At 38.7% G+C, this 23,927-nt stretch overlaps 2 protein-coding genes across 2 annotated transcripts; both read right to left on the bottom strand.

Annotated features, from left to right (window-relative positions):
* Positions 1-1,972: 1,972 nt before the first annotated feature.
* LOC112978140 (ovomucoid-like) lies at positions 1,973-6,903 on the bottom strand. The gene is made up of 4 exons (XM_026091313.1): positions 6,840-6,903; positions 4,901-4,920; positions 2,540-2,667; positions 1,973-2,018 (listed from the first exon to the last, which is right to left on the bottom strand). The coding sequence occupies exons 1-4, from the start codon at positions 6,901-6,903 to the stop codon at positions 1,973-1,975; spliced, it is 258 nt and encodes an 85-aa protein (XP_025947098.1).
* Positions 6,904-16,737: 9,834 nt separating this feature from the next.
* IL12B (interleukin 12B) lies at positions 16,738-23,492 on the bottom strand. The gene is made up of 6 exons (XM_026091392.1): positions 23,411-23,492; positions 21,149-21,430; positions 20,341-20,458; positions 19,124-19,314; positions 18,159-18,310; positions 16,738-16,863 (listed from the first exon to the last, which is right to left on the bottom strand). Exons 1-6 carry the CDS (start codon positions 23,490-23,492, stop codon positions 16,738-16,740), a joined length of 951 nt encoding a protein of 316 aa, XP_025947177.1.
* Positions 23,493-23,927: the final 435 nt, after the last annotated feature.

Genomic DNA, 23,927 nt, shown 5'->3' with positions numbered 1-23,927 from the left:
CTGACATATTGAAACCACTACATGTCACATGTTGTTTTGTGTGATACATTCACCTCAAATTGTTTGACAACCAAAGTCAGGAAAGAAGGAGTGTGCAATTTGAAATCCATTTTGACATCTATAGTTTACTTAGTAGCTAGAATCAGCACAATTGACTTCAAATAACAGAGGTTTTTCTTCTGTTTAGTGAGTGTAATAGGCAATGAGAATAAAATAATTCAACCAGTTCATGTTATAAATCAAACTAAAGACCGGGGTTACATYTGTGTGTACTAGTAAATTAAACAGTCCCTTTCTGATCCAGAGGCCGGCTGGGAGAGTCAAGTCAGATCTATGCTATGAAATTATTTATAGCTTCCAAAACAGGGTGGCTGCATCCAGTTTCCTATCCAGGAATAGTCCCTAGCCTGTGCTGCCTATCAAGATGAGCCTGAGAACTTTTTGAAAGAGTTTTGATCCAAGACGAGATCATGCCGGAGCCATGCCAACATTTTCAACGTAAAGATGTTGAGTTCCAGTGCTCAGGACCATGTCCTGGCACTGTTTAATTCCTTGGTAAAGAAGCAGCCTGTGAAAGACTCTCTTTGGTCATTATCAGCATGGGTTCAATTCCAAAAGCCTCTTCACCTCTACAGGGAGCAAGGGTGATGTTCTCAGCTCTGCCAGGAAAAAGCACTCATACTAACACAATGGACTAAGATATCCTCTTGGTCTTTCTGTTACAGCCTGCAGTCTGCCTGATATTACAGCAAAACAGCCAGGCAGGGGAGTGGCTAGCCAATTTGTCATCTTGCCTGCAAAGACAAGGACATGAGTTTCTTTCCTCATTTTCATTCTTTTGAAGTATCAGTCTTATTCCAGCCCAACTGATACTTATGTTCCAGGTCCAAAATTTTCTTCCTGTGTAAGCCCAGTAAAACTAGTCATTCATAAGCTTTAATTCTGGAAAATGTATTCCCTGATTGGCTGACTATTCAAGTATAAAAGACATAATCCAGCTTAGTAATAAGAGATAATAACTATGTAAGAGCAAAACAGAAATTTCTTCAGGTCTGAAAGAAGCTAATTTATCAGAACTGAAAAGAGTCATTAATGAACACATTTAAATGGACAGGATTTAACAGAGACACTGCTATGAAGCTTACACACTCTTACAGTTTACCGGGTTTGTTTCATTTGAAGAAAAAAAGACCCAGATTGCAGGGTAAATGCCAATAACGTGGGGCCATCTAGTGTATATTCTTAGTATTACAACTTTGTCCTTGGTAATTTGACTTTCTTAGCCTGGCTAAACTCTATAATTATTTTCTATTATGTGGAAATAGGTCATTTATGAATAATGAATGCARTAAACTTGTTCTCTAGAAAGAGGAGCATGGGCATAAAACACATGTCAATGTTTATTTTAATAAACATGCAAACTAAGAAGCTAAACAACAAAAATGAATCAGAATTGTACAAAGTTGAAAGAAAAAAGACAATTTAAAATGTAGCTACAAATTCTAGAGCTGGAAGAGTCAAAGCATTAGGAAAACTGAAGCCCTTGAAAAGAAGTACTTGCAAAGATTTCTGGGTAAATGAGAGGAAACACTTCACCCACAAGAAAAGCTGAGACAATGCCTGTACTGGCTTCTATTGAATAGAATCAGTTGGGAATGCTAGCAAATTTGAACCATCACTGTGGAGGTAAATTAATTAATTAATTAAGTGCTCACATGAAAATCAACTAGCTGCAGAAACAGAGATGCTCATGAGAATCCTGAAGAAGAGTGTTTTGCAGGAAGGACAGAGTGTCAATCCCAATACTATGGAGCAGAGAGAAGCATCAAAAGACAGAGTACAGCTGAAAAGGCTAGTTCTTGCTTTGTGTGCCATCATCAGAACAGGCGGGATGAGTGAAATTAAATTAAGAGATCATGAGATGGCAGTATAAAGCTGTTCTCAGCACTCTTCTCTGTCACCCAGAATCCATTCAGCATGCACCTGCTTGCTTCATGTGTAAAGCACCTCTGCTTCTCCTGTAAAGGAAAGAAGGACATAGACATAACAGAGAGTAAGCTTAATATTATGAACTAAAATCTTCCTGAAGTCCTGAAGACAACAACTTGCTAACAGAGAAGACCCTATAAACACTTGCAGCAGAAAGTAAAAAAGATTTTCTTTTAAAAATTATGTATTTTATTCCACAGGAAAATTTTTCTGATGTTTCCAATACCATTTTTGAATTCTTACATGACCTAAGTTGGGTCAGGTGCCTTGTTAGCAAGATTTTGCACATTGGACTCTTCTTTTTACTGTTCAAGCTTTACAATTCCTGCTAGAATGGGAAGTTGCTTACAGAAATAGCAAGGTCATTTGTTTAGATCAATTGGACCTTACTGTTGGGAGAAGCAATTAGTCTATAAAGATTAAGCAAAGAAGCAGCAGAGTAGAGACCCTGAACAAAATGACAGCACTTGGGTTGAATGGAAATACCAGCAAACCCAGCTAATCACAGATTTTGGCTTATTCAGGAGTAATTACTTAGTACTGTACTTACAGAACAGCTTTACAGAAGGAACATTTGTTGTTATAGGTTTTCCCATCAGAGCCGCAAAAAGGTTGATAGAGCCTTTCACAGTAAATAGGTCTTCTTGTCTGTAAACTCTTGTATTCACTGCAGTCTACCTGCAAATACAGTATCATTTTCCTTTGAATCCATCTTTCTCACATTCTCTTTTCACCTACAGAAATAAGGGATATATGAAATTTTTGGACAAGCTTGTTAGCTGCTATAGAGCAGCACAGTCAACAGGGCTCCAGCATCTACTCTAGCTGAACCTATGTCTCTCAGAAAAGAAATGTTCCTTCTGATAGAGGTGTACATGATGCTAGCAGTGTCACGTAATGAGTACCTTCCGGACTTTGCTGTCTGCCTGAACAAAAATACAATCACTGTAAAAAATATAGCCTCTTTTCATCTACCAAAAAGCAGAGTCCTCACAGTTTTTTCTACCTGGTCATAGCTGTCAGTAAATTCTGGTGAGATTAGTTTTCAAAGATGTGAAGGGTTTCTGYCTCTTTATCACGCATGTAGTAGCTCCTGACACTTTTTACAATGGTGAAAGGATCTACCCAAACAAAATTAAGGCAAAGCCCATGTAGGCATTAGCATGAAAAGGAATTGTTGAAATGTCCTCTTCTGATAGTGGAATCACTTTATATACACTTCATATCACTTTATTTACAGACTTGTATATAAAAATGGGAATACAAACTAATAAAAGAAATGACTGAAAGAGCTCCTGTCCCACTTTTGAAGCTTACTCTTCTTCTGTCAAGCGAATATCCTTCCTGGTCTTTGACAAACAAGGAGTTTCTTGTGCAGTTCACATATTCACTTTAATCTGCTGTTTGTCATCTTTGAAAGCCTGAGTTTGTCTGCCTGCAATATCACCTCTCCTTTTAGGTGCTGTTGTAGTAACTAAGATCAGTTAAGCTCTTTTTGCTTCCAGTCACTACGTGTGCATCTTGAACAATTTGAAGTACAATATTCTTTGAAGGGACACTATGACTGGAGCTTTTTCTTTCTGAAAATCTATCCAAAATATGTAGTATAAATCTATGTAGTTAAGACAGATCCTGGCTTTGCAGTTCTCTTGTTAGGGCCTGTTTTTTTCCCCTCCATTCTACCTTTTAGTGAAGGCAGGGGTATTATTTCAAGCAAAAACTGGAATTTCTGTCAGCTTATATGATTGGTTATATGCCAGTCATTGTCCAGGGCCTGCATGTGGGCAGAGAGTGTCCCCACTCTCTGTGTGTGGTCACCTCCTTCAGCAGCCCAGACCCTGTGACATGGCTGCAGCACAGACTGAGAGAGCTGACTTAGTGGTCTCCACTGGCGAAAGGGTCATTAGCCAATCACTCTTTTAAGTATTATGGGCTCAAACACGGTATGCCATAAGAAAAACACATGGGACATTAGTTAAGCTAGATCTTCCTTCATTTGGTCCTTTTTTTCTCCTCCAAATCCCTGGCCTGGGTGCTCGCATGTTTCAAACACTGTGGCTGGAAAGCAGGAGGAGCACACCCAGCCCCAATCACAAAAGCAGGTCAGAGACCTGACACAGATGTCAGGTTTCCACAACATAGTCCAGCAGAGGCAGTGGCATGGGAAGAAATCTCTGTAGCTTACAATTTATCATTTTAAAACTAGTCAAACAGCAACTGGTGGGAGACAAGGGCCATCTAATAAAAAGCTCGAGACCAGGTGAATTTGCCCCATATATACATGTCACAATTGGTAAAATGGGGAAGTTATTTGGTTTGACACAGACAGAATGGAACAGGCTCTTCCTGGACAAGAGTGGATGTCTTAGTGTATGTTCAGGCACCAGAAGTTGTGTATGTTGTGCTAGTATGGGACTAATTGTGTGTGTGTGAACTTCTACACCCTTCTGCTGTCTCCTGAACATCCCAAGGGCTTGTCTCTTCTCAAAATCAGTATGCATTTTTTTTACTCAGTAACACATTTCTTTCAGAGGTGGACTCCAGCATGAATACTCCAGCATAGGGAAAAATTAAAATCTCTAGGGACATGGTTTAGGATCTGAAAGTCACCAAGGAAGTCTTATAGTGTCTTCACCAGTCAAGTATCAAATGTCTTGATTTCTCCCACTTAAAATTTCCCCTTGCCCAGTTTCTTACACTGTCCAACCGCATACTGCGTTACATGTAGTAGCATCTGCAAGTTCTCATGGCAACTATGAGGAAACCACATATCTCAAACTCAGGGATTTCTCTCTGATTTCTGTAGCATTTACTTAGTGTTTAATAGGTCTTTTCTGACCTCATGGATCATGATGCACTGCCGTTACAAACTATTTGTCTTTATCCATAAACAAAGGGGAAAATGACTCACCTCATCCTTTTTGGCAACATCTGGAACAGAAACAGAATAACAAAAGATAAAATTAAAAAAAAAAATCATTGATGGACATTCAGATGGTTTCTTTGGTACCTTCTCACAGCACCAAGGCTCTTACCTCCTTGAAAGTAAATACTGACATCATTTTTCAGTGTTTAATAAAATACATGTGTCAGAACCTATTAAACAAGTGGACCTTACTGTATTGTTTACATTAGAAATCCGTGTCAGCAGCTAGAACAGCCTTTGCTGTCAGARGGAATGGAGTCTATTGTTCCCCTTTTCATCACAGAAAGAATAAAGATGCAAGAGTCAATATTATGTTCAATGGCCAGTCTGTTCAGGATGAACTAATTGTTGAGCATGACAGGATTTGAATTTCCGGTTCTATCAAAAAATCATATATGGCTACAAGCAAGTCACATGGTCCTTTATACCTTGATTTTCTATCTGTAACAAGGATAGTATCTTCATTAAAATATAATACCAAATATATAGATTATGATGATACTGAAATTCAGATTGTGATACCACTTTAAAAAGTGTTTTCCCATGCCAATCCATATGGATTCTAAACTGTTCGGTAGAAGAATTAGATCCTATTTGTATACATGTGGTGTCTAATACAGTGGAGCCCTGATCTTAGGTGGGGCTTCAAAGAGCTATTCCAAAGAGCTAATCAATGATAATTACAGCTCTCAGAAAGTAATCAAATAACAGTGGCACATTTCCATTAAGGTGACACATTCATTACTGTCTTTAGGAATGTATTTTGTTCTTCTCCTGTCCTGTAATAGTCATTCTATATCTTCCAAGGGATAAAGGTTAGTGGACAGATGCTTCTGTACAGAAGGAGCAGGAAGGAAATGGCATATGATATAAAGGCCTATACAGCTATAGCATTTGTGGTTTTGGCTAAATACAGTTGTTTTGGATCTTTGAAGCTTTTTATTGAAACTCACTTTCATGGAGCTGCTCATATCTTGTGATCAAATAGAGTCATCTAAGATAAAAAGACTAGCATAAATAACCCACCATGTCAAGTTTCAGTCTATGTCACCAGAATTTTGACTGAGTTTTCATCRTCCTGGAATTGAATCAGATTTAGCCCACCTCCACAAAAACATTTAGATGTTAGTTTTCTCTGGTAACCTTTTAGTACCAACTGTGTTTGGGGGACTAAAAGCAAAAAAGATCTGGTTCAAAAAGTATTTATCCATAAAGTTATAAAGCAGACAAAATAAACTAGAAAATTCAAGAGAGAGATTCAGTGGAGTTCTCTTAGAAAGCAAGAATTTCTTTTGCTGGAGTTACTGAAACATTATTTGAAAGAACAATCTCCACCAAAAACATTCTGTTTCATTAAAACTGACATTTTCCAAAATAAAAAATTACGAAGTGAAGGGTCAAGAAATTCCTCCCAGCTCCATATTTTATCAATAGAGCAACCTGCATGCTCCTACATCTCAAATCTGTCTCCAGCCCAGCAAACTAACATCATGAAGAGGTTATTCACAGCCAAGTTATGTRCCAGTGCATAATCAGCTAACTCCTGCTTGCTTAGTGTGGCAGGAGAAGGACCTCATCAAGTCCAAGTTCTCCGCTCAGATGGGAGAAAAAATGATTAAGTAAAAACCTGACTTAATTCTGAGGGTTTACAGTTGTTTTTGTTTTTCTGTAACACTTTTTAGTTGCAATGCAAAATGCAACCCTGATTTGCACTACCAACAAGGAATAGGTTTCATCTATTCAAGTTGACGACTTTAAAGCTGGTGAAATATTGCTTGCTCAATAGTGCACAAACATAAAATTTCACATGCTAAGCTGCCACCAAAGCCCAGCAACTACTGCTTACTATCTTACAAGATTGAGCAGTTTCCAGTGTTTGAACATTAGAACTATAACATATCATGGAGTAAAAAAGGTTACTCACTTGCTAAGCAAAGAACTGCCAAGGTGAGGAGCACAAAAATGCCTGTTATCTTCATAGCAGACATAGGTTTTTGACCTGTTCCACAGCCAATCTGTGCTCTAAGTGTCCCACTGCACTTCACTTGAATGTATATTCATGTATCTGTGAGTGTATATATATGTATATGTAAGTACACAAAGAGCAGGCACCCTGATGATGAAATCTCATTGTAGAAGGTAATTGGAAGAAGGTGTTGCCCGTGGGTAGTGTCAGTAAGAATGTCTTCTTTACAGCATGAAGGTCTATAAGTACAGGGCCAAGAGTCATAGCATGGATTGTGTTGATAAAGGAGATATATTGTACTTTGGCTAATGCCCTTGCCTAATTAACTGTTCCATCTCCACAAGTTAAAGGAGTGACTCAGTAAGGTGGTTACTTATTGCTGATCTGTTATTGCCATATTGACTCTTACAGCTGAGCATAATTCCCAGAGGAAAAAAAAGAAAAAGATCACCACTGGATGCATTCAAAAAGATTCAAAGTAGTAAAACTTAAATGCTTAATTCCTATTCTCTTCAGATTTTAGAGACTCTTGTCACTAGTTGTGCATAGAGGTGATGGCCWTCCTAAGCTCATGTGGGCTGGTGAATATTTCCACTGAAGTGCTATGCATGGAAATAATTGAATTCCAGAGAGCTGGTCAGTTTAGCTGTGCACTGAATCCTTTCAAACTGCTTTGTGGGAGTAGTTTCGTAGCTGCTTGGAAAAGTCTCTGTTTTGCATATATACCCTCTCTGAATGTTCTGCTTTAAAAGTTCCGGTCATCAATTTGGGGAGCAGAAGCAATGCTTTGTGAAGGAAGAAGCATAGATACTACATTGCACTGCCCAGCACACAGAAGTGATAAGTTCACAGCCATTCTGCATCCAGCTGAGTTAGTGCCTAGTTTGCTGCCATGGGGATATGGAGAAGATTCCTCTGCCTTAGCGTATTTTCTTCAGTTTCTTCACTATTTTCAGTGCAAAAAATATCATATCATGTGGTATTCTTTAAACAAATCCAACATACCAGTGTATTAATGACTTAAACAGTAAGCATAATTCCCTGGCTTTCATAATTTACATCATGGATAGAGTCACAATGGAAAACTCAGATCTGAATCTTAATTTTCACAAAGCTCAAAGAAAGGTCAAGTTTTGAGCCCACATTTGTGTTTGAACCAACCCTTCCAAAACTCCCTTTTTTTTAGTGATTTGGATTGTGGTCACCTTCCCTACTTTGCAAGATAGCCTGGGACTTTTTCCCCATCCAGGAGTTAGGGTGCTATATGCTAATTTTACTAAGACAGAGGAACTGAATATCTTTATGTAAAAGATTGTAACAGGTCAAGTAGACCTTGGGTCCTGGTAACTCCTGCTCCTATGTGGAGAGCAAGAGAGATACCAATTATTTTCTCTCTAAGGAATCTGGACAATGAATAAATGGTTAATTTCTCATCACTTAGTGGAGCAAATAAATAAATGCCATCAAATTCCAGTTTCACATTAAGATGGAAGGAAAAAAAAAAAAAAGGTAAAGATCTGGTTTGAGCCTGTAGTTTTTTGTTTTTTTTTTTAATGCCCTTACTTCAAAGATTCCATCTCAAGTTTTTCTACCTTCTTAATTTGGAGATTTGGGCATATTCCTGTGAGGCAGAGTTCACAAAAGACAGGCTGTTATTTAAACTGGGACTGGTTTGAATTCTACTGCTCTGTGCTGTCAGTCTGTCAAGGCCTTTGGTAACAAGTCAATTCTCCTTTTTTTTTTTTTTTTTTCTGGAAAGCCCTAGGCTTTTCTAAAAAGCCTGAAATAGAATGTGTCTAAACTCATGGAGAATATTAAAGAAACGTTTGTTGGTTGATACTGACAATTACCAATATTAGGCAACAAAAGCAAAGCTGCCAAAAACCCAGAAGGTACTCCTCGTCTGAATAGCTTTTAGAAAACTTCAGACTCTTGAGGACATCGTGAAACTATAAACTTGCAGCTTGACAGAACACGCAGCTTCCTTGACAGTGGTATGAGGAAACCTCCCACTTTGGTTACATTTTCTTGCCTAATTTGGTGCTACTGAGTGTACTGTCTGATGCAACCACAGAATCCATTCCATCACTCTAAGGGAAAAATTCTGAATTGACAAAAGAAGATTTTCTGAAGACAAGTGAAGAAAGAAAGACAGAACATTTGGGGGTGGGAGGGGGCTAATGAGGCAGGCAAATTTTGGATCAGATTTTTCTTAGCATTTGGAGACTATCTTACCATAGATAGAATTCCCGATGCCAATTCTATGTCCCATATGAGCAGATCCATGGTGTGAACGTTTTCTTCCTGGTAATGCTTAGGTGTTTTGATTAGGGCTTCAGAGTCAAATTAACATTTGTTTTCTGAGCAATGGACCTTTAGCTTTGTCCAGACCATTCAGATAAGAAGGGATGCAGTTCTGATGAGAAAGTGTGCCATATTGTCCGGTATGTAAACAATAGAATACTGGAAGAGGGGCAGGGCAGTGGCTCAGCCAAAGTTCTGGAGTTTCTTGCATTTTGAAACATAAAGCCTGTCTTAAAGCTTTGAGAAAAATGCCATACACAGAATGCAAGATAGAGTCTGTTTCACTTTCTGAAATGATGTAATACTCAAATGCAAAACCTTGAAATGAAATTCTGTAAAAATTAATGCCACAGTGTTTATTGCAACTCCAGTTTAAAAGGATACCTAAATACCTCAGTACCATATGTCTAGCTTTAAGAATGGGAAGAATTCACATTAACAAACTAGAAAAGACATTCACTGGCTGACTGAGATAATGTTTCACCTGAGGCACCTTTCTGAGGCACCTGTCCAAACTTGCAGAGGCTTGTTTGCCCTGATAGTCTTCTTAAGGAGCTGGTCTGACCACCTAAGAATTGTCATCCTCAGGCAGGCCAAAGGTTCATCTAGGTCAGAGTTCTGTCTCCAGAAATATTCAATGGCAGATTAATAGAGAATACAGAGTGGTTCTTCTCTTGGTGGACAAGTTGAACATGAGTTGACAGTGTGCCCCTATGGTGAAGAAGTCCAACCACATACTGGGCTATATGGGTAAGAGTGTAGCCATCAACTCAAAGGAAATAATAATTTCCCCCTGTTCAGCACTGATGAGGCCACATTTGGAGTGTTCTGTCTAGTTCTGGGCTTCCCAGCACAAGAAAGACACTGACATACTGGCAGAAGTCTGGTAAAGAGTCACCAAGATGGTTAGAGGGTTGGAACATATGACATACAAGGAGAGATTGAGAAGTGGGTTACAAGGAGAGATTGAGAAGTGGGTTTGTTCAGTTTTAAGAAAAGAAGGCAAAGAGAAGGTCTTACTGTTGTCTTCAGCTACTTAACAGGACAGTATAGAGAAGACAGAGCCAGACTCTTCTCAGAGGTGCACAGTGAAAGGATGAGAGGGAATGAGTGCAAATTGCAACAAGAGAAATTCCAATTAGATGTAAGGAAAACAGATTTCACAATGAGAGTATTCAAACAGTGGAACAAGTTGCCCAGAGAAGTTATGGAAACTCCATTTTCAGAGATAGTCAAAAACTGACCTGCTGTGAACTGGCCCTGGCTTGGAGGGCAGAGTGGTAGAACAAGATGACCTCCAGTGATCCATTCCAACCTACATTATTCTATGATACTATGATTTGCTTGGTTAAATGTTAACCATTGCTGGCAGTCAGCTGTTAGGGATTTTGTGGCATATTGTACTTGTCCTTAAGAGTTAACATTTCTAGTTTTGACATAGCAGACATGGAGAACAGAGTACGATGTTGGATTGATTTTAGCTACTTAAAAAAAAGCTATTTGTTGAAAAGCAAGTGTTCAGATCTATTTAGTAATATCTGCTATAACTTTCTGGAGTTAGATAAGTAGGCCTCCTTACCAAACTAAAACTAATTCTGCAATTTATGATAAATACCCTGTTTGAATTAAAAATTATGAGTGAAATTTTGACCTCATTGGCAGAACACATACAAGTTTTCATTGGCAGGGAGGTAATGTTTTCAATACATGTATGTTAATTGTGGCCAAAGAATAGCCTCTTTGATAGTTTTCTACTTTTATTATTTTATCTTTTCTTTTCCCAACTTCTTATCTCTCCAAGTTGTTATTTTGAAGAAGAAAAAGTAATTACTTGGCAAGCAAATACTTATTCCCTTTAATGGGCCTGTTAAAGATAAAGATAAATATGTAGTGCATATTTTTCTGGGAGTGAGGACATATGTCACAATTATTGTTATATTGCTTTTATTTTGGAGCTCTAAAGTAAGCCAAAATATGACACCAAATATGTTGCTGCAGCAAGTCATTAGTTAAATGCTTGTTTTGTTCTGCGTGGGAGAATGTTATCTGGCTGCATTCCAGAAAGTATTGATGTTCATTAGCTTGTTCCCATTCATGTGATGAAGTGCCTCACATTGAGGACATCAACAGTGCTGAAAAAATTGCAGGTGGGCTAACTAAAAAACAAGTTTTCATGCAACCATATATATCTGGGAAGACTGTACAAGCCAAGATATGTATTGATGTCATCAAGAGTGGGAATTCTGACCTCTTAGTGATCCTAGTTCACATTTCTATGTAACCCAGTTCACAGGCTCCTTCATTTTTATTGTGKGTGGGTGGTTAGGGTTGTCCACCCATGTGCAATTACTGGATCAAACTTTAAAGTCTTGCTCAATAGAAGAGTTGAGAATGAAGTGATGTATTTCTTAAGGAATAAAACTGTGCCAAAGTATTTGAGTATTTGCCTGGAGGAAGGTGAGTTTCCCAGCTTCCACACCTTAAGAAAGATCAAAGGACCCTTTCTGTAAAATTGCAAGTATCAAGCTGGGACAGATCCCAGTTGCAAGTTTCATATGTTACTTTATAAAGTTAAAAAAACAATCTGCAGAGGCTAGAGCTAATTTTTTTTATTCTTCTTATCTTCTGGTACTTTTAAGATAAATTACAAGGGTGTGATACCTACTATTGTGCAACTAGCATGTGAATCCTTTTGACTTACTTACTTAGTTTGATACCATTTATATATGACTGGATTCTTCCTTTATAGATGTATGCGAAATATGTATTAACAGCTTAACACTGAGCATTGAATGAATTGAACAGTGAGCACTGAATAGGACTTCTTTTAAATTGCCTTCTATTTTGTATTTTAAAATGTAATTTTCAGGCATTCAGCACTTTTACGTTCTGTCACACTGAAGTCAGTCAAACTGAAATGTTTGAGGAGAGGTTTATTTTAAGGTTGTGTTATGTCTCAGAACGAGGTTAGAGGAAATGCATTGATTTGCCCTGTGTTTAAAATATTTTGACTTTTGTAAAGGAGAAACTGTAACTTATGGAAAGGGAGAAAGGATGTTGTTATAGTCAACATGGAAGGAGGGGTGGATGAGGAGCATATGGGCCTGAGCTCTTCATACACATTCTTTCACAGAACTCCTAATTAAACCTAAGCCTTTTTTTACCCTTTTACTGTTAGCAAGTGCCTGCTTACCCATCTCTAATGGCTGATGTACACAGAGATAGCAGACTTCTACTGCAACCTATTAGTGCCTCGTTTAGTACATCAACTATTTGTAAAGCATTCTTTAAGATGAGGAGCACCCACAGAAAGCCCTGGAGGGAATTAGTCAGTCTCTGTTTAGTGCAGATTTAGGGAGGTGTGGTAGGTAAAACCTAAAGGCGCATGCTGAATGAATATGAATAGAAAGCTGGGAAGAGGTGCCACCCTGAGAATGGTGGATCACTGAGTAAGACTGAGGTTTGGTAGAAGATGTGTTATGTGACTGTGTATTTTAGACTGTCATATGATAGAGGCCTCAGGAATAAACATAATTCTGTYGTGATTTTATTTCTGAAGCCTTGATTTTGCAGTCTTTAGTTCTTTCAGGACAACTTTATGCATTGTACAAACTCATTGAGTCTACACATGGTGGAACTGGTAAGAAGATCTCCAGATTAATTTCAGTATAAGGAGAGGAATTGAGAAGTATGAGGATTAACTGACAAATCACCTATTATTTTCTCCAGCGGATACAGGAAAGGATCTCCAATATATGGAGCCACTGAGTGAATATTCATGGTGTGATATTAACACCTCTTTTACAGATTGGATAATTTCTCAGACATGGGAKACTGACAATTTCTAGAGCAGATATTCAGAGGTGCTGGATCCATACAAGCCCCAGGAAATGGGGAATTAAGGAATGAGGCCAATTTTGTGTCTGAGAGGAGCTTTTGTGCAATGAACTTGTTTTTTGCAGAAGAAATGGCAGTTTCAAGCTGTGCTTTGTTACTTTTCTGAAGAATCTTAGACAATGAATTTCCTCACTACCAGCTCCTCACTGCCTCATGATCTATGTCAGGATAGCTTCCTGTAGGGAGGTTTGATTCACCTCATGGGATCATGGCACTGAAAGCATATGCCCCTAAAGATAATACATCAGTCTTGTTTTTGTCTGGATACTCRTGAATTTAGCCTGAGAATCACTAAGAGTGAAAACAAGGCTGAATCAAAGTTAGACATTTGTCATTGGTTTCAAAGGTGTTGAGATTTGACCCCAGAGAGCTGAAGAACAGGAAGGTCCCGCTAATTCTGAACACTGTGCCAACAGTATTAGAGAGAAACCTCAAAGACCTCAAAATATAGACTAGCCTGGTTTCAGTTGTAAAATTCCTGAACCAGGAAGGCTAATGAACTTCATTGTACTCTTAGATTTCAAGAGAAAGAGCCACTTCTCAGTCTACACGAAAGGGTTTGGAAGAGGCTGCTGACTAACAGACATCACTTTGAAGTGTTGTCCTGTACAGTTTTACAGGCCATGAGTCTGGTAACACAGTCAATTTGTATAGGAAAAGTTAATACTCCTCCCTACAGATTGCCTCAGAAGTAGTATATAGTATTCTGGTAGTTAGGTAACATGTGCTATTAACCATTCATACTAAAAGACTACAAGAAAACCAAATCTTTTTTTCATAAGTATTTATTAATTTATTTGTAGAGCAAGCGGATCATGAATTAAATTGCATTTACAGCAGAAATAAGATGTGTACTCTTAATATTAAGAAATACTATCAGCACTTGTAGCTAGATTATCAACAGTTTTCTGAAATATCAGATACTTCCTACATTTCAATGTTTAAATATCTTAAATCACCACCCATTACTGARACTGGAAAAAAATGAAGCATGGTCACAATGGAAGACTTTTTGATTCCAGTGATTCTACATCAGAATTTAAGGCCTAAATCCTCAAAGATATTTGAAAGTATTAGGCCCTCCTGAAAGCTGGAATTTAAGTGTTTGCAGAAAGTGTAGGCTCCAACACATGCTTCTGCCTCTTTCCAGACCTGGGGACTTACACTGTAAGCAGTTCAGAACTAGGCCTTTCGCTTTTTTCCTAAGGTTCAGTGAAGACACCTAGCTCACCTTGAGGCACTACAGAAGTAATTTCAAAATAAACTATAAAAATCTGTATTCTAAGACTCTCTAAATCTTAAACAGATGCTTAACATCCACGTAGAAAACCAGTTAGTAATATGTCTCTGAAATATCAGATATACTGCAGTCAAACTTTTAAATAATTTAAGCTGCCTTTGGTTTCAGTTGCAGATTCCTGGCTACCTGTGGTCTGTGGTTGTGCCTGTGGCATGGGAGGTCTGAATGAATTTTTTTGCAAGAAAACTCCAAGTGATGAACTGGGTACACATGGGTTACTGAATAAAAGTCCTCTAATGATCACAAGCATGAAAGAAAAGGAGTTTTATTTAGGAGATGTGATATTCAGCTATTGGCTCCCATTTTCTTTCATGTTGATGAGAGGTGGCCACAGGACTTTTTAACAACAGCTTTGGTGTGAGTGAATACAAGCACCTCAAAGCTATGTCCACACCAGCACTCCTGTTGCCTCCACTGTAGCTTGGGTCCCACTGCAAGCACAGGACTTTAAAAGTGTTTGGTTTCTCATGCAACAACCATTTGCCGTGTCCACCAGCTGGACATCGACATGAGTTAGGCAAAGACAGCTAACAAAATGCAGCAGCTAACATTTCTAGGGCCCTGGGCTTGCAATTCCTTCTTCTGCAAAGATATTCGCTGTCACACTGGCAGATGAAGATGGCCCTGATACATGATACATGGCTGCTTCATGCAGGCAAGACTTTCTATGCTGATACATTTCAACAAAATAAATAATAATAAATAATTAAATAATAAAACAGTTCTTTTAATAAGTTAAATATAAAATAAGTTACTTTCCATATAAATTAACACATGAAACATTTCAACTAGTAACTGCCAACATCTGACATTGCAATGTTCATCTCAAATAAATAATAAATAAATAAATAAATAAATAAATGCAATATAATAATATGCAGAACCTACAATAATAGCTGTCAGCAATGTATCAAAAATGTTTCTACTATACATGTTAATATAACATGATGTATGACAGAAGAGTTATTCAAATCTGGGGAATTTAAAAGAGCTGCCAGAATCAGCATCATATTAATTTATCACAAAAAAAGTATGTCATGGCTTCTTAATAATCTCAAATGCAGATTTTCTCCCAATTATTCTTATTTACTTCTGCAAATTCATTCCTGCTTTCTTAAGGAGCACTGTGCCGTTCTCCTAGAATCTCTTACTGGTGTCTGTAAAATAAGAGAAAGGAAGTTCATAGGAGAATTAAAGAATTATCTTCATTTTCCGCAGACACAGATTTTTACTCCACTTATCAATTAAAGCTATGCTGGTCTGAGTCATCTAGTGAAATACCACCACTCAATTTCTATAAAGGACTCAAGCGGATAATGTAAGGCTCTGAAGTTCCCATGTCTTCTGGGGATTATGGGGTTCACCTTCAACTAATGAGAGTTAGGCACCTGTCTTGCTATGGCCCTTTTGAAAATTTCCTTCAGTATACATTTGCATCTAAAAGTGCCCCATACCAGTGAAGATCTGATCCACAGAACAATGTGATCTCATTTGAATTGTTTCTAYAGAGTTACATTTACAATTTTTCAACAGTGTTACTCAGGAGACTTGGAGGTCAGAGAGATTTGCATCTGTGTCTAGCTTGAAAAAAAATAGAATGAAAAAATGAAGAGAGAAAGATAAAAATCAGCATAATTCTTTTTGGTGTTGATCTGAAATAGGCTAATTCCAGTTTTCCTACTTAAAAAATGTCCTGACCTGGAATGATAGGTAGATATGAATTTGGAGTTGACAGGGAATGCTAATCAGTTCTAATCAGAAAGAGATTGTTTTTTTTCTGAAAACAGCCATTCCTAAGACTAGCAGAACCAGTTAATGGTGTGTGTATGTGCGCGCGCGCATGTGCACGTGTGTATGTATGTGTCTCTTTCTCTCTCTTTCTTATTTTACTGGTAAAAATTAACTGCATGTGACTTGCCTGCTGTATTTGGACCTTCAGCATTGGTTCATAAGCTATCCATAACCAGAAAGGATAGAAAGCAGCATTGGTTAACACTAGTAACAGCCAAATGCACTTTTATTTCTTGAAGATAATTTTATAAATGCCTAGTTAGGCAGAACACTTCAAATTACTAACCATATCCATGAACCCCCATCTGTTGTTTCCTCTCCCATTTAAATGGATTCTAATTGTTTCCTCACATTTTTTCTGTCAAGAAAATCTTATTTTAGACAGCCCAATACAGCCACATTTGCTTACAAATCTGTATTCTCTTACAGATATTTCATGAAAAAGTGTTCAGGAGCAAAAACTGGTCCAGAGGAAATGTGAAATAGTGTAAGAAGTTCATAGACTCCTCACTCTTCTATATAAGGAATCAGCTTTGCTTCTCCAACAAAAAGGTTCTTTAAGTCTTACCTGCAAAGTGAGGACCACTCACTCCAGGAGGAGCTATAGTAGCGATCGCGAGCCTGCACGGAGATCTTGTCTTTTGGGCCAGCCCTTGGAATCTGAATATGCTGCTCATCAACCTCGTGAACCTACAAACAGAGCGCAGGTCTTTCAGTGGATTGTAAGGGTCAAGCAGAACATACAAGGAAGTGCCAGATACATGCAACAAGCATAGGTAACTCAAAAAACACTGGTAGTCTGTTGTTTTGAAAGCACCAGTCTGCTCCCACAGTTATCAAAGTCATGAGGAACTGTGAGAACCTCAGCCTCTGTAGAAACAAACTAGAAAGTCCACTTTCCATTGAAGTTAGTAATGCAGTGATCCTAACTCAAAACTGAAACTGTATCATTAAACAAAGGGTTTATTTTTTTATCAGGGTTTTCCTTTTTAGTTCTTTTCCCAAAGTGGGATCCCCAATAGAGAGAAGTCCGTGATTTTCAGTATCCATGAGATTTCCACTGAGGACTTGTGACTGGTACAAGAAGCACTCCTAAAACTGGCCAATTTCTCTAGTTAAGGGATCAAAAACAACCTCACTAAATTCAAGGAGTCAGCACTGGGGGAATGGCCCCATCTGCTGGTACAAGCTTGCTTTTTTTTTTGCATAGAAAAATGCATCCTCTAATGTTGTTGGTTTAATCAGTTGACAGTATGGAATGATCATATATATCAATTTATTTTTCTGGTTGCTGGACCAAGGAAGAGTAGCACTGCAGTTAAGGCCTTGCACTGTGATCAGTTGGTTCATGTACTTCTTTCCAGTTCTGCAGTTGACTTCTTTGTCAACCTAGGCAAATCACTAGAATGCTGTTTTGTGTTGTTTAATGTACTCAGGAGCATTAGCAATACATTTTGTGATTTAAGGCTAATACTGATTAATAATGTTTAGTTAACAATTAACTAATAATTGGGAAGTGAATGGCAAAGGCTGGAGTCTCCACCAGTCTCCACGGAAATGCTACCAAATGAATCATTAATTCCCTATTTGACTGTTCACCTATAAAGAAAATCTGAGCTAGCCAGGTACAAACAACATACAAGGAACTCAGTGCAACAGATCTTAGACTTCTTGATTTGGAAATCGGGATTTTCCCAAATTAGGACCCACGCAACCCCACATATGAATTAGTAGAGACTTTTCTCACACTAGCATGGGTATGCAACACTCCTGGTTACATCAGGGTTGCATCCACCCCAGAGTGTGTTGTTTGGGCCTTGTAGCTCATTGAACTGGGAGGAAGGTTGTTTTCTTTCAAGACAGAATCTTACCACATTTGGGGCTTGGCACCTTCTTTTTTATTCTAGTCCATGGGTCTTGCGTACTAAGCTTACATTATTTATACTGTTTGTTAAAGCAAGAAAAGCTCATTTTRAATGCTGTACCTCTGGCTTGCCTTTGTGTCTCTTTGTACTTTCAACTTTGACCCTGAAAGTCAAAGGGAAGTAGGACTTTGGTGTGCTCCAAGTTTTTGGATATGTCCAGGTCACTGTTCCATTTTTGGCCACATACTGACATTGCGGTGGGTCAGGTTTTACTGCAAGAGAAAATATAGAAGGAATTAAGTCTCATTAGCAGCATGATATCAGATGTTGGTGTCCTATTGTTGATAGTTTAATAAGAATAAGCTGTGGGAGCCTCCATTAGATTAAGACAGGAGTATGTATAATGTATAAGATCTGTGTTTCACATGGAAAATTAACCACACTCCCAGAGCCTTTTTTTTTTTTTTTTTTTTTTGCCTGGAGGGTTGCAGAGGGCTTTGTCAGAACAGAGGTCCATCTTCAAACCCTGCTGACTGTTAGGACATTTAGCAAAGCATCTGTTTCTTTAGGATGCTGCCTCCTTTTCCTGTGCCCTGTGGCATCATGGTCACAGTTATTCTTATTCCTGTCAKTTTGTATTAGCCTGTCATGGATGTCCATCTGCAAGAATGGATCAGGAGTGAAGAACACATAGCATTAACCATTATCTGAGTCACTGGTAAGTCTGCAGTTCCCAGAGAAGAGCCTGCTCAGTTGTTGGTAGTTCTGTGACTGGGAGACCACATGCCCCTTCCCAAGCATGTCCCTCTCATAGAGAATGCTATAGAAACTTCTGGGAGATCTGGGGGGGAGAGACTAGGAGGTCACAAGCTATGGAGATCTTGCTTCTTCACTTCCTCATACACTTCCGGACTGCTGCTATGATTTGTTTTCCCCTGTTCCTGTAACTGGGGGCTTGATACAGATTTACAGTAGAATAGGGCAGGGATTCCCAAGCTTAGTTTGGTTAGTTACCATTGTTAGTTCCACTCTCAGCAACAACAAGAATAAAGCTAAGACTAAATCATGATTTCTGGTGTACGCACTGATATCTCTGATGAAGAAGCTGCTGGTATAGTTCTCATATTCCACCTCATCGATGACCTCCAGGAACATCTCAATTGGCTGGTGCTCTTCAGCGAATGAACAGTAGTTCTCTTTCTGGCACTGGGCTGTGTATTTAATCACTGAGTTATCAGTGTGAGCCACAGGGCTGCTGCAGGTTACATCTTGAGGGCTGAATACAGAACAGAAGATGGTATTGGAAATGCTGTTTTGTTCTGAGAATTTTTGTTGTCACAAAGATATCATGTAGTTGGTAAGATAATGTTTTGGTGCTGCCTGAATCATTCTATGGCTTCACTTTAACCACTGTAAAAACAGTCCAGTGGGCATTCTTACATTTTCAAAGCTTGATAAAAAGACCTGTCCCCCATAGCAGAAGGAGTTTGTGTTTAAACCTAAAACAGGATATGTCCTTTTCTTCTTTATTACCACTGTTCCATGACAAGCTCTGGTATCTAACTTTGTTCCTCAGCCCTTTCCATAACCTTGCTGGAATAAATGAGGCAAGGTTAAAATGCATCCATTGAGAAACAAATAATAAAAGACAACTATAAAGTGCTACCTGAATCTGGCTCTATTTTTGCATTCAGCGAAATAAAACACTTCGCAGCTATTTCCTCTTTAACTAAATGAAATGATCTCTGCCTGAGTACTCCATGTTTTGGAGAAACCCCTAAGAGTAGTGGGAGGTAGGAAATCCCCACAAGGTTCCCCTCACATATTTCCCTCGCAGGTTTCTGCAGTGTCCCTCAACTGAGACTTGTCAGTGGACATGTGGCTTTTGCAGTGGGTGCAGCCTCCTACTCCTTTAGTGCCACTGGATCTGCTGAGAAGGGACTCAATGCTATGATTGTTTCTACTTTTGGCTCAACTTCCTCTCTCTCCCCTGCATGAACAGTTTTTGCTATTGCTTAAGTTACTCTGTGGCTGTACTGTAGCAGCTGTAACAATCCAGTGGGGGTTGTTCCATTGTCAAATCTTTATTAATTCCTGAGCAATTTCCATGCCCTCATTAGTGAAGTAGGTCCCTGTGATGACCCCAAACCCTTCTGCACATGTTCAGACTCTTGGAGTGGGATTCTTCCCCTTCTTTATGTTCTCAGTTGGCAACCCACAATCCAGGATCTCCTCCACAGAGTAATACCGAAGGCTACTTTGGCCTTATTACGAAGTGGCTAAGGAAAGTACAAGCTTTTACCCTTTTAGACTTCTGATTGTGAACTTCACATTTGGACTCTCATTTTCTGTCATCCATGAACATATGAAAATTCCAGAGTAATTCTTTGCCTCACATTTTAAAAATGTCCTGTTTGGCTCTAGATGGAAAAAGAAAGAAAACAATTTATTTATTTATTTATTTATTTGCCAAGATAAGTCCAAGCAGAGAGAACATAGTAATTCAGCAGACTCCCGTCCACTTTGGCAGATAGTGGGTATACAGGCAGACACAATCTCATGCTACCCATTGAACAGCCATTTCTAGTTAAAAAGCCATATAACCACATTTAGTGGCTGAAAGCTGGTCTACATAGCACCACATTAACCACATCTACATGGCTGTTGGTAGGAGCTAGCATGTACCCAAGCTGTTGCAGATGGCTAATGAAGCCTGTCGTTAAAAGACTTATGTAGACATAGAGATTGTATCTTTCACAGAGAAACATTGCAGCAAACAAAGCAAGTCAGTTGCTTCCTCACCAGAAAAGCAGTAGGGATGTATTGATGTTATTTCATAATTTTTATACCAGTCTAATCATTCCTACCATCACTCCATCCTATGGGTCTGGAGAGTCCTTAATTAATCCCAATGACAACACATTCCCATTTTTCTCATCAGATGCACCATACACACAAGAAGAGTCATCATTTGCCCTTCACTGTCAATAAAGTAATTGAAGAGGACCCATTTTAAAGTGTATATTTCTCATGCAGTTCTCCAGAGAGCTCCCTTTGGTCTGCAATGTGTAAAGCTGAACAAAATACATCACAACATCCTATGACCTTACCTTTAAAACTTTTCAGAATTGACCTCATCATTTGCCCATTTGAGTCTATTTTAGTTATGAGGAAAAAATCATAGCTGATGATTTCATGGGTATCAGCTGTCAGACAGGTGTAGTTGCCAGCATCTGGGAACTCTTTCACTTCAGCAATCAGTGTCTTTCCAGTTCCTTTCACTTCTGTGCCCTTTTTCCAGTAAACTGACAGTGCTTCATCAGATGTGTTACAGGTGAGCTCCACTTTTGTAGCTGGTGTCTCATCACTCCACTCAGATTCTATGACGTATACTGGACATTGCAGAAAAAGGAGTATTAGCAACTGTTCACACTTAACAGTGCTAGTAAAGATTGAACTGAGCCCTTTATTCAGCTTCACTCTCCAGGAGAACCAACAAATCTCTTCCTTTATTGCCCCCAGGTCCCACTATCGCCTGGAAATCTTCACTATAAGAAGAGGTTTAACTTAGAAAATTACAGTGCATCTAGAACTTGTTGATCAGTAGAGATGACATCTTAATTGAAGAAGAGATTTTTTTCCACGTTTCAAGAGAATCCTATAGTGGTTTGTAACCCTGGGAAGTAGGCAGGGACCTTTATTTTAAAGATGAGGATGCTAGGACACACTGAGCCCATGTRTTCCTCCTTCACACAGCCTTCGGCCTTTGCTTGCAGAATGGCCTGTGAAACCCCTTGGTGCTAAATTGCTTGGCTCCCTGGAAGGCCCTCTTCAGAGTCAAAGGCCTGTGAGCGAGCAGTGGGAAGGAGGAGAGCTCCAGGTAAGTGGTTTGTATTTACCCCTAGCTGATGCTGTATTCCATTTTCTACAAGGAGCAACATATGTACTCCTATCACCCTGGTCCAAATGGAGCGATTTCTAAGAGCCACAGCAGAGTTAAGTGGACTGCAACAGAGAGGTGTGGTCTCCTGAGAGCTGTCTTGTAACTCTGAAGCACCCTATTGGTCATTCCAAATTAGAAGAAATTCCACATAATGAAATAATTTGGAATAATTCCACTAAAGGAATGTTATCTTCTGTCTCTTTGCTGTGGTTTCACATGAGAAGTAAAGTAGTATTCAGTTTGGCTCAAGAACTTCACCTGCACTTCTGTGTGGCAACAATTCTCAAAATTTAACTGCTATTGCTTAGATGCCACCACTGTCACAGGCTCCCCAACTGCATTCAGTGCCCTCAGAGACTGTTCTACATGCAAGAACAGGCAAAAATCTGTTTCTTAGTGTGTCAGCACCTCAGAAAGTACTCAGCTCAGGAAAACAGAGTTCCAATAATGAGCTATAAGACCTTTTCACCAGGACATTTCACTACCAAAATGAGAGCATTAAGACTTCACCACAAAGAAGAAACACTAAGGAATACATGTCAAGTGCTGTATCTAAAATGGCAGAGAACATGCAACTCTAGGAAGCTTACCAAACTGCTTATGGATATTTGGAGCACAGGCAGAGTAAATCTTAAAGATTTCAAACACAAAGATATAAAAGTATATTCTCAATATGGTGACAAACATATCTGTAGTTTTCAGTACAGTGGCATTACTCAGGGAACCCACAGGATAAATCATTTCTTGATGTAAAGATACTGAGGAAGGTAGCTGAATTATTCTTTAGAAATAAAACACTTCACAATCAGATTGAGAATGCACTTCCATGTTGGTTAGGATCCTTGTTTGTGGATCATCCCATTGAAGACAGCCTAGATTATGGAGCTACTCTGGGTGAATAAGAGCAGCAAATATGACCATCTGAATTTAGCCTAATTTTATGGTGAGTAAATTATTTAAAAGATTTGTCAATCTATTACTGACCCTGTATTTTTTACAAATGTGTTTGCAATTCACTTATTTACCAGAAAGGTTGCATAAACTATTTTTAAGTTCTGGATTTTTCTGTGAAATGTTCTTTTTGACAATTGATTCTTCACTGTTTGTGGGCTGTTACCTAAGTCACAAGATAGTGTTTCTGCTTCTTGACTGCATGACTGAAACTTTTGAAACAAGAGAACAGGGAATAGGGAATAAGGCAGTTCCTAATGCAAATATTCAAATTAACAGCTATTGTGCTAGAAGTGTCAACATTCTAGGTTTTCTAAATATTTCCATTAATACCAATTAGTTGGCTAGTTATTCACAAACAAATAATAAAACCTTGGCCAAGGCATTGTAGCTAGCAAATTGCTACATGAATATACTTGTCAATCCTTTTTTTAAGCATTCAGTCATCTATAGGTCTCAATAAATTAAGATTGCTTACCATTCTCCCTCAGTTTCCACTGTGCTTCCAAAAGGGCAGCAAAGGAAAATAGTGAAAGTAAGACAAATAGAAGATGAGACATCTGTAGGAAAAAAATAAATTACTAAACATCATTTAGCATTATTGACTGTGTGCTGAAGCCAAGCTCAGTGCTGGACAGGATAATAAGAGGACAGAGTCATTTCCAATGGACTAAGAAACCTTCTCCCTTTCTAAGAACTCTTAGACTACATCAAAATTGCATAGCAGGTTTGCACTAGGATTCAGGTCGAGACTTTGGTTTGCCAGTTATTCACACTGCAAACCAGTTTAGAGGAAATCACAGAACCGAGAAGAAGTTGTTGTTATGCATAGGTCTTGGCCCCTATCTGGTCAGGTGCTCAGAAGCATTCCCAGGTCTCTCAGTTAGGTATTCTTCACACAAAAGAAGTCCTATTAATACTAGTGGGGCTACTTGCATAAATAAGACATTGGAGCAAAGGATCTTTTTACATTAAATTCCAGTCATACAAAACTT

Source organism: Apteryx rowi, unplaced genomic scaffold (assembly GCF_003343035.1).
Source record: "Apteryx rowi isolate R43461 unplaced genomic scaffold, aptRow1 scaffold_90, whole genome shotgun sequence".
In the NCBI taxonomy this organism is placed as follows: Eukaryota; Metazoa; Chordata; class Aves; order Apterygiformes; family Apterygidae; genus Apteryx; species Apteryx rowi.
The sequence above is the reverse complement of the archived record's forward strand: the minus strand, read 5'-3'. Positions and strand labels throughout refer to the sequence as shown.

What these genes read in the sequence shown, in the direction of transcription:
- LOC112978140 (XM_026091313.1), bottom strand. Translation starts at nt 6,903, where the DNA reads ATGTCTGCTATGAAGATAACAGGCATTTTTGTGCTCCTCACCTTGGCA. An exon ending in GGCAGTTCTTTGCTTAGCAA is followed by an intron (nt 4,921 to 6,839) that starts GTGAGTAACCTT and finishes TTTCTGTTCCAG; the next exon opens with ATGTTGCCAAAAAGGATGAG. An exon ending in ATGTTGCCAAAAAGGATGAG is followed by an intron (nt 2,668 to 4,900) that starts GTGAGTCATTTT and finishes CTGTATTTGCAG; the next exon opens with GTAGACTGCAGTGAATACAA.
- IL12B (XM_026091392.1), bottom strand. Translation starts at nt 23,492, where the DNA reads ATGTCTCATCTTCTATTTGTCTTACTTTCACTATTTTCCTTTGCTGCC. An exon ending in GTGGAAACTGAGGGAGAATG is followed by an intron (nt 21,431 to 23,410) that starts GTAAGCAATCTT and finishes TGCAATGTCCAG; the next exon opens with TATACGTCATAGAATCTGAG. An exon ending in CTTCTTCATCAGAGATATCA is followed by an intron (nt 18,311 to 19,123) that starts GTGCGTACACCA and finishes TTTCTCTTGCAG; the next exon opens with TAAAACCTGACCCACCGCAA.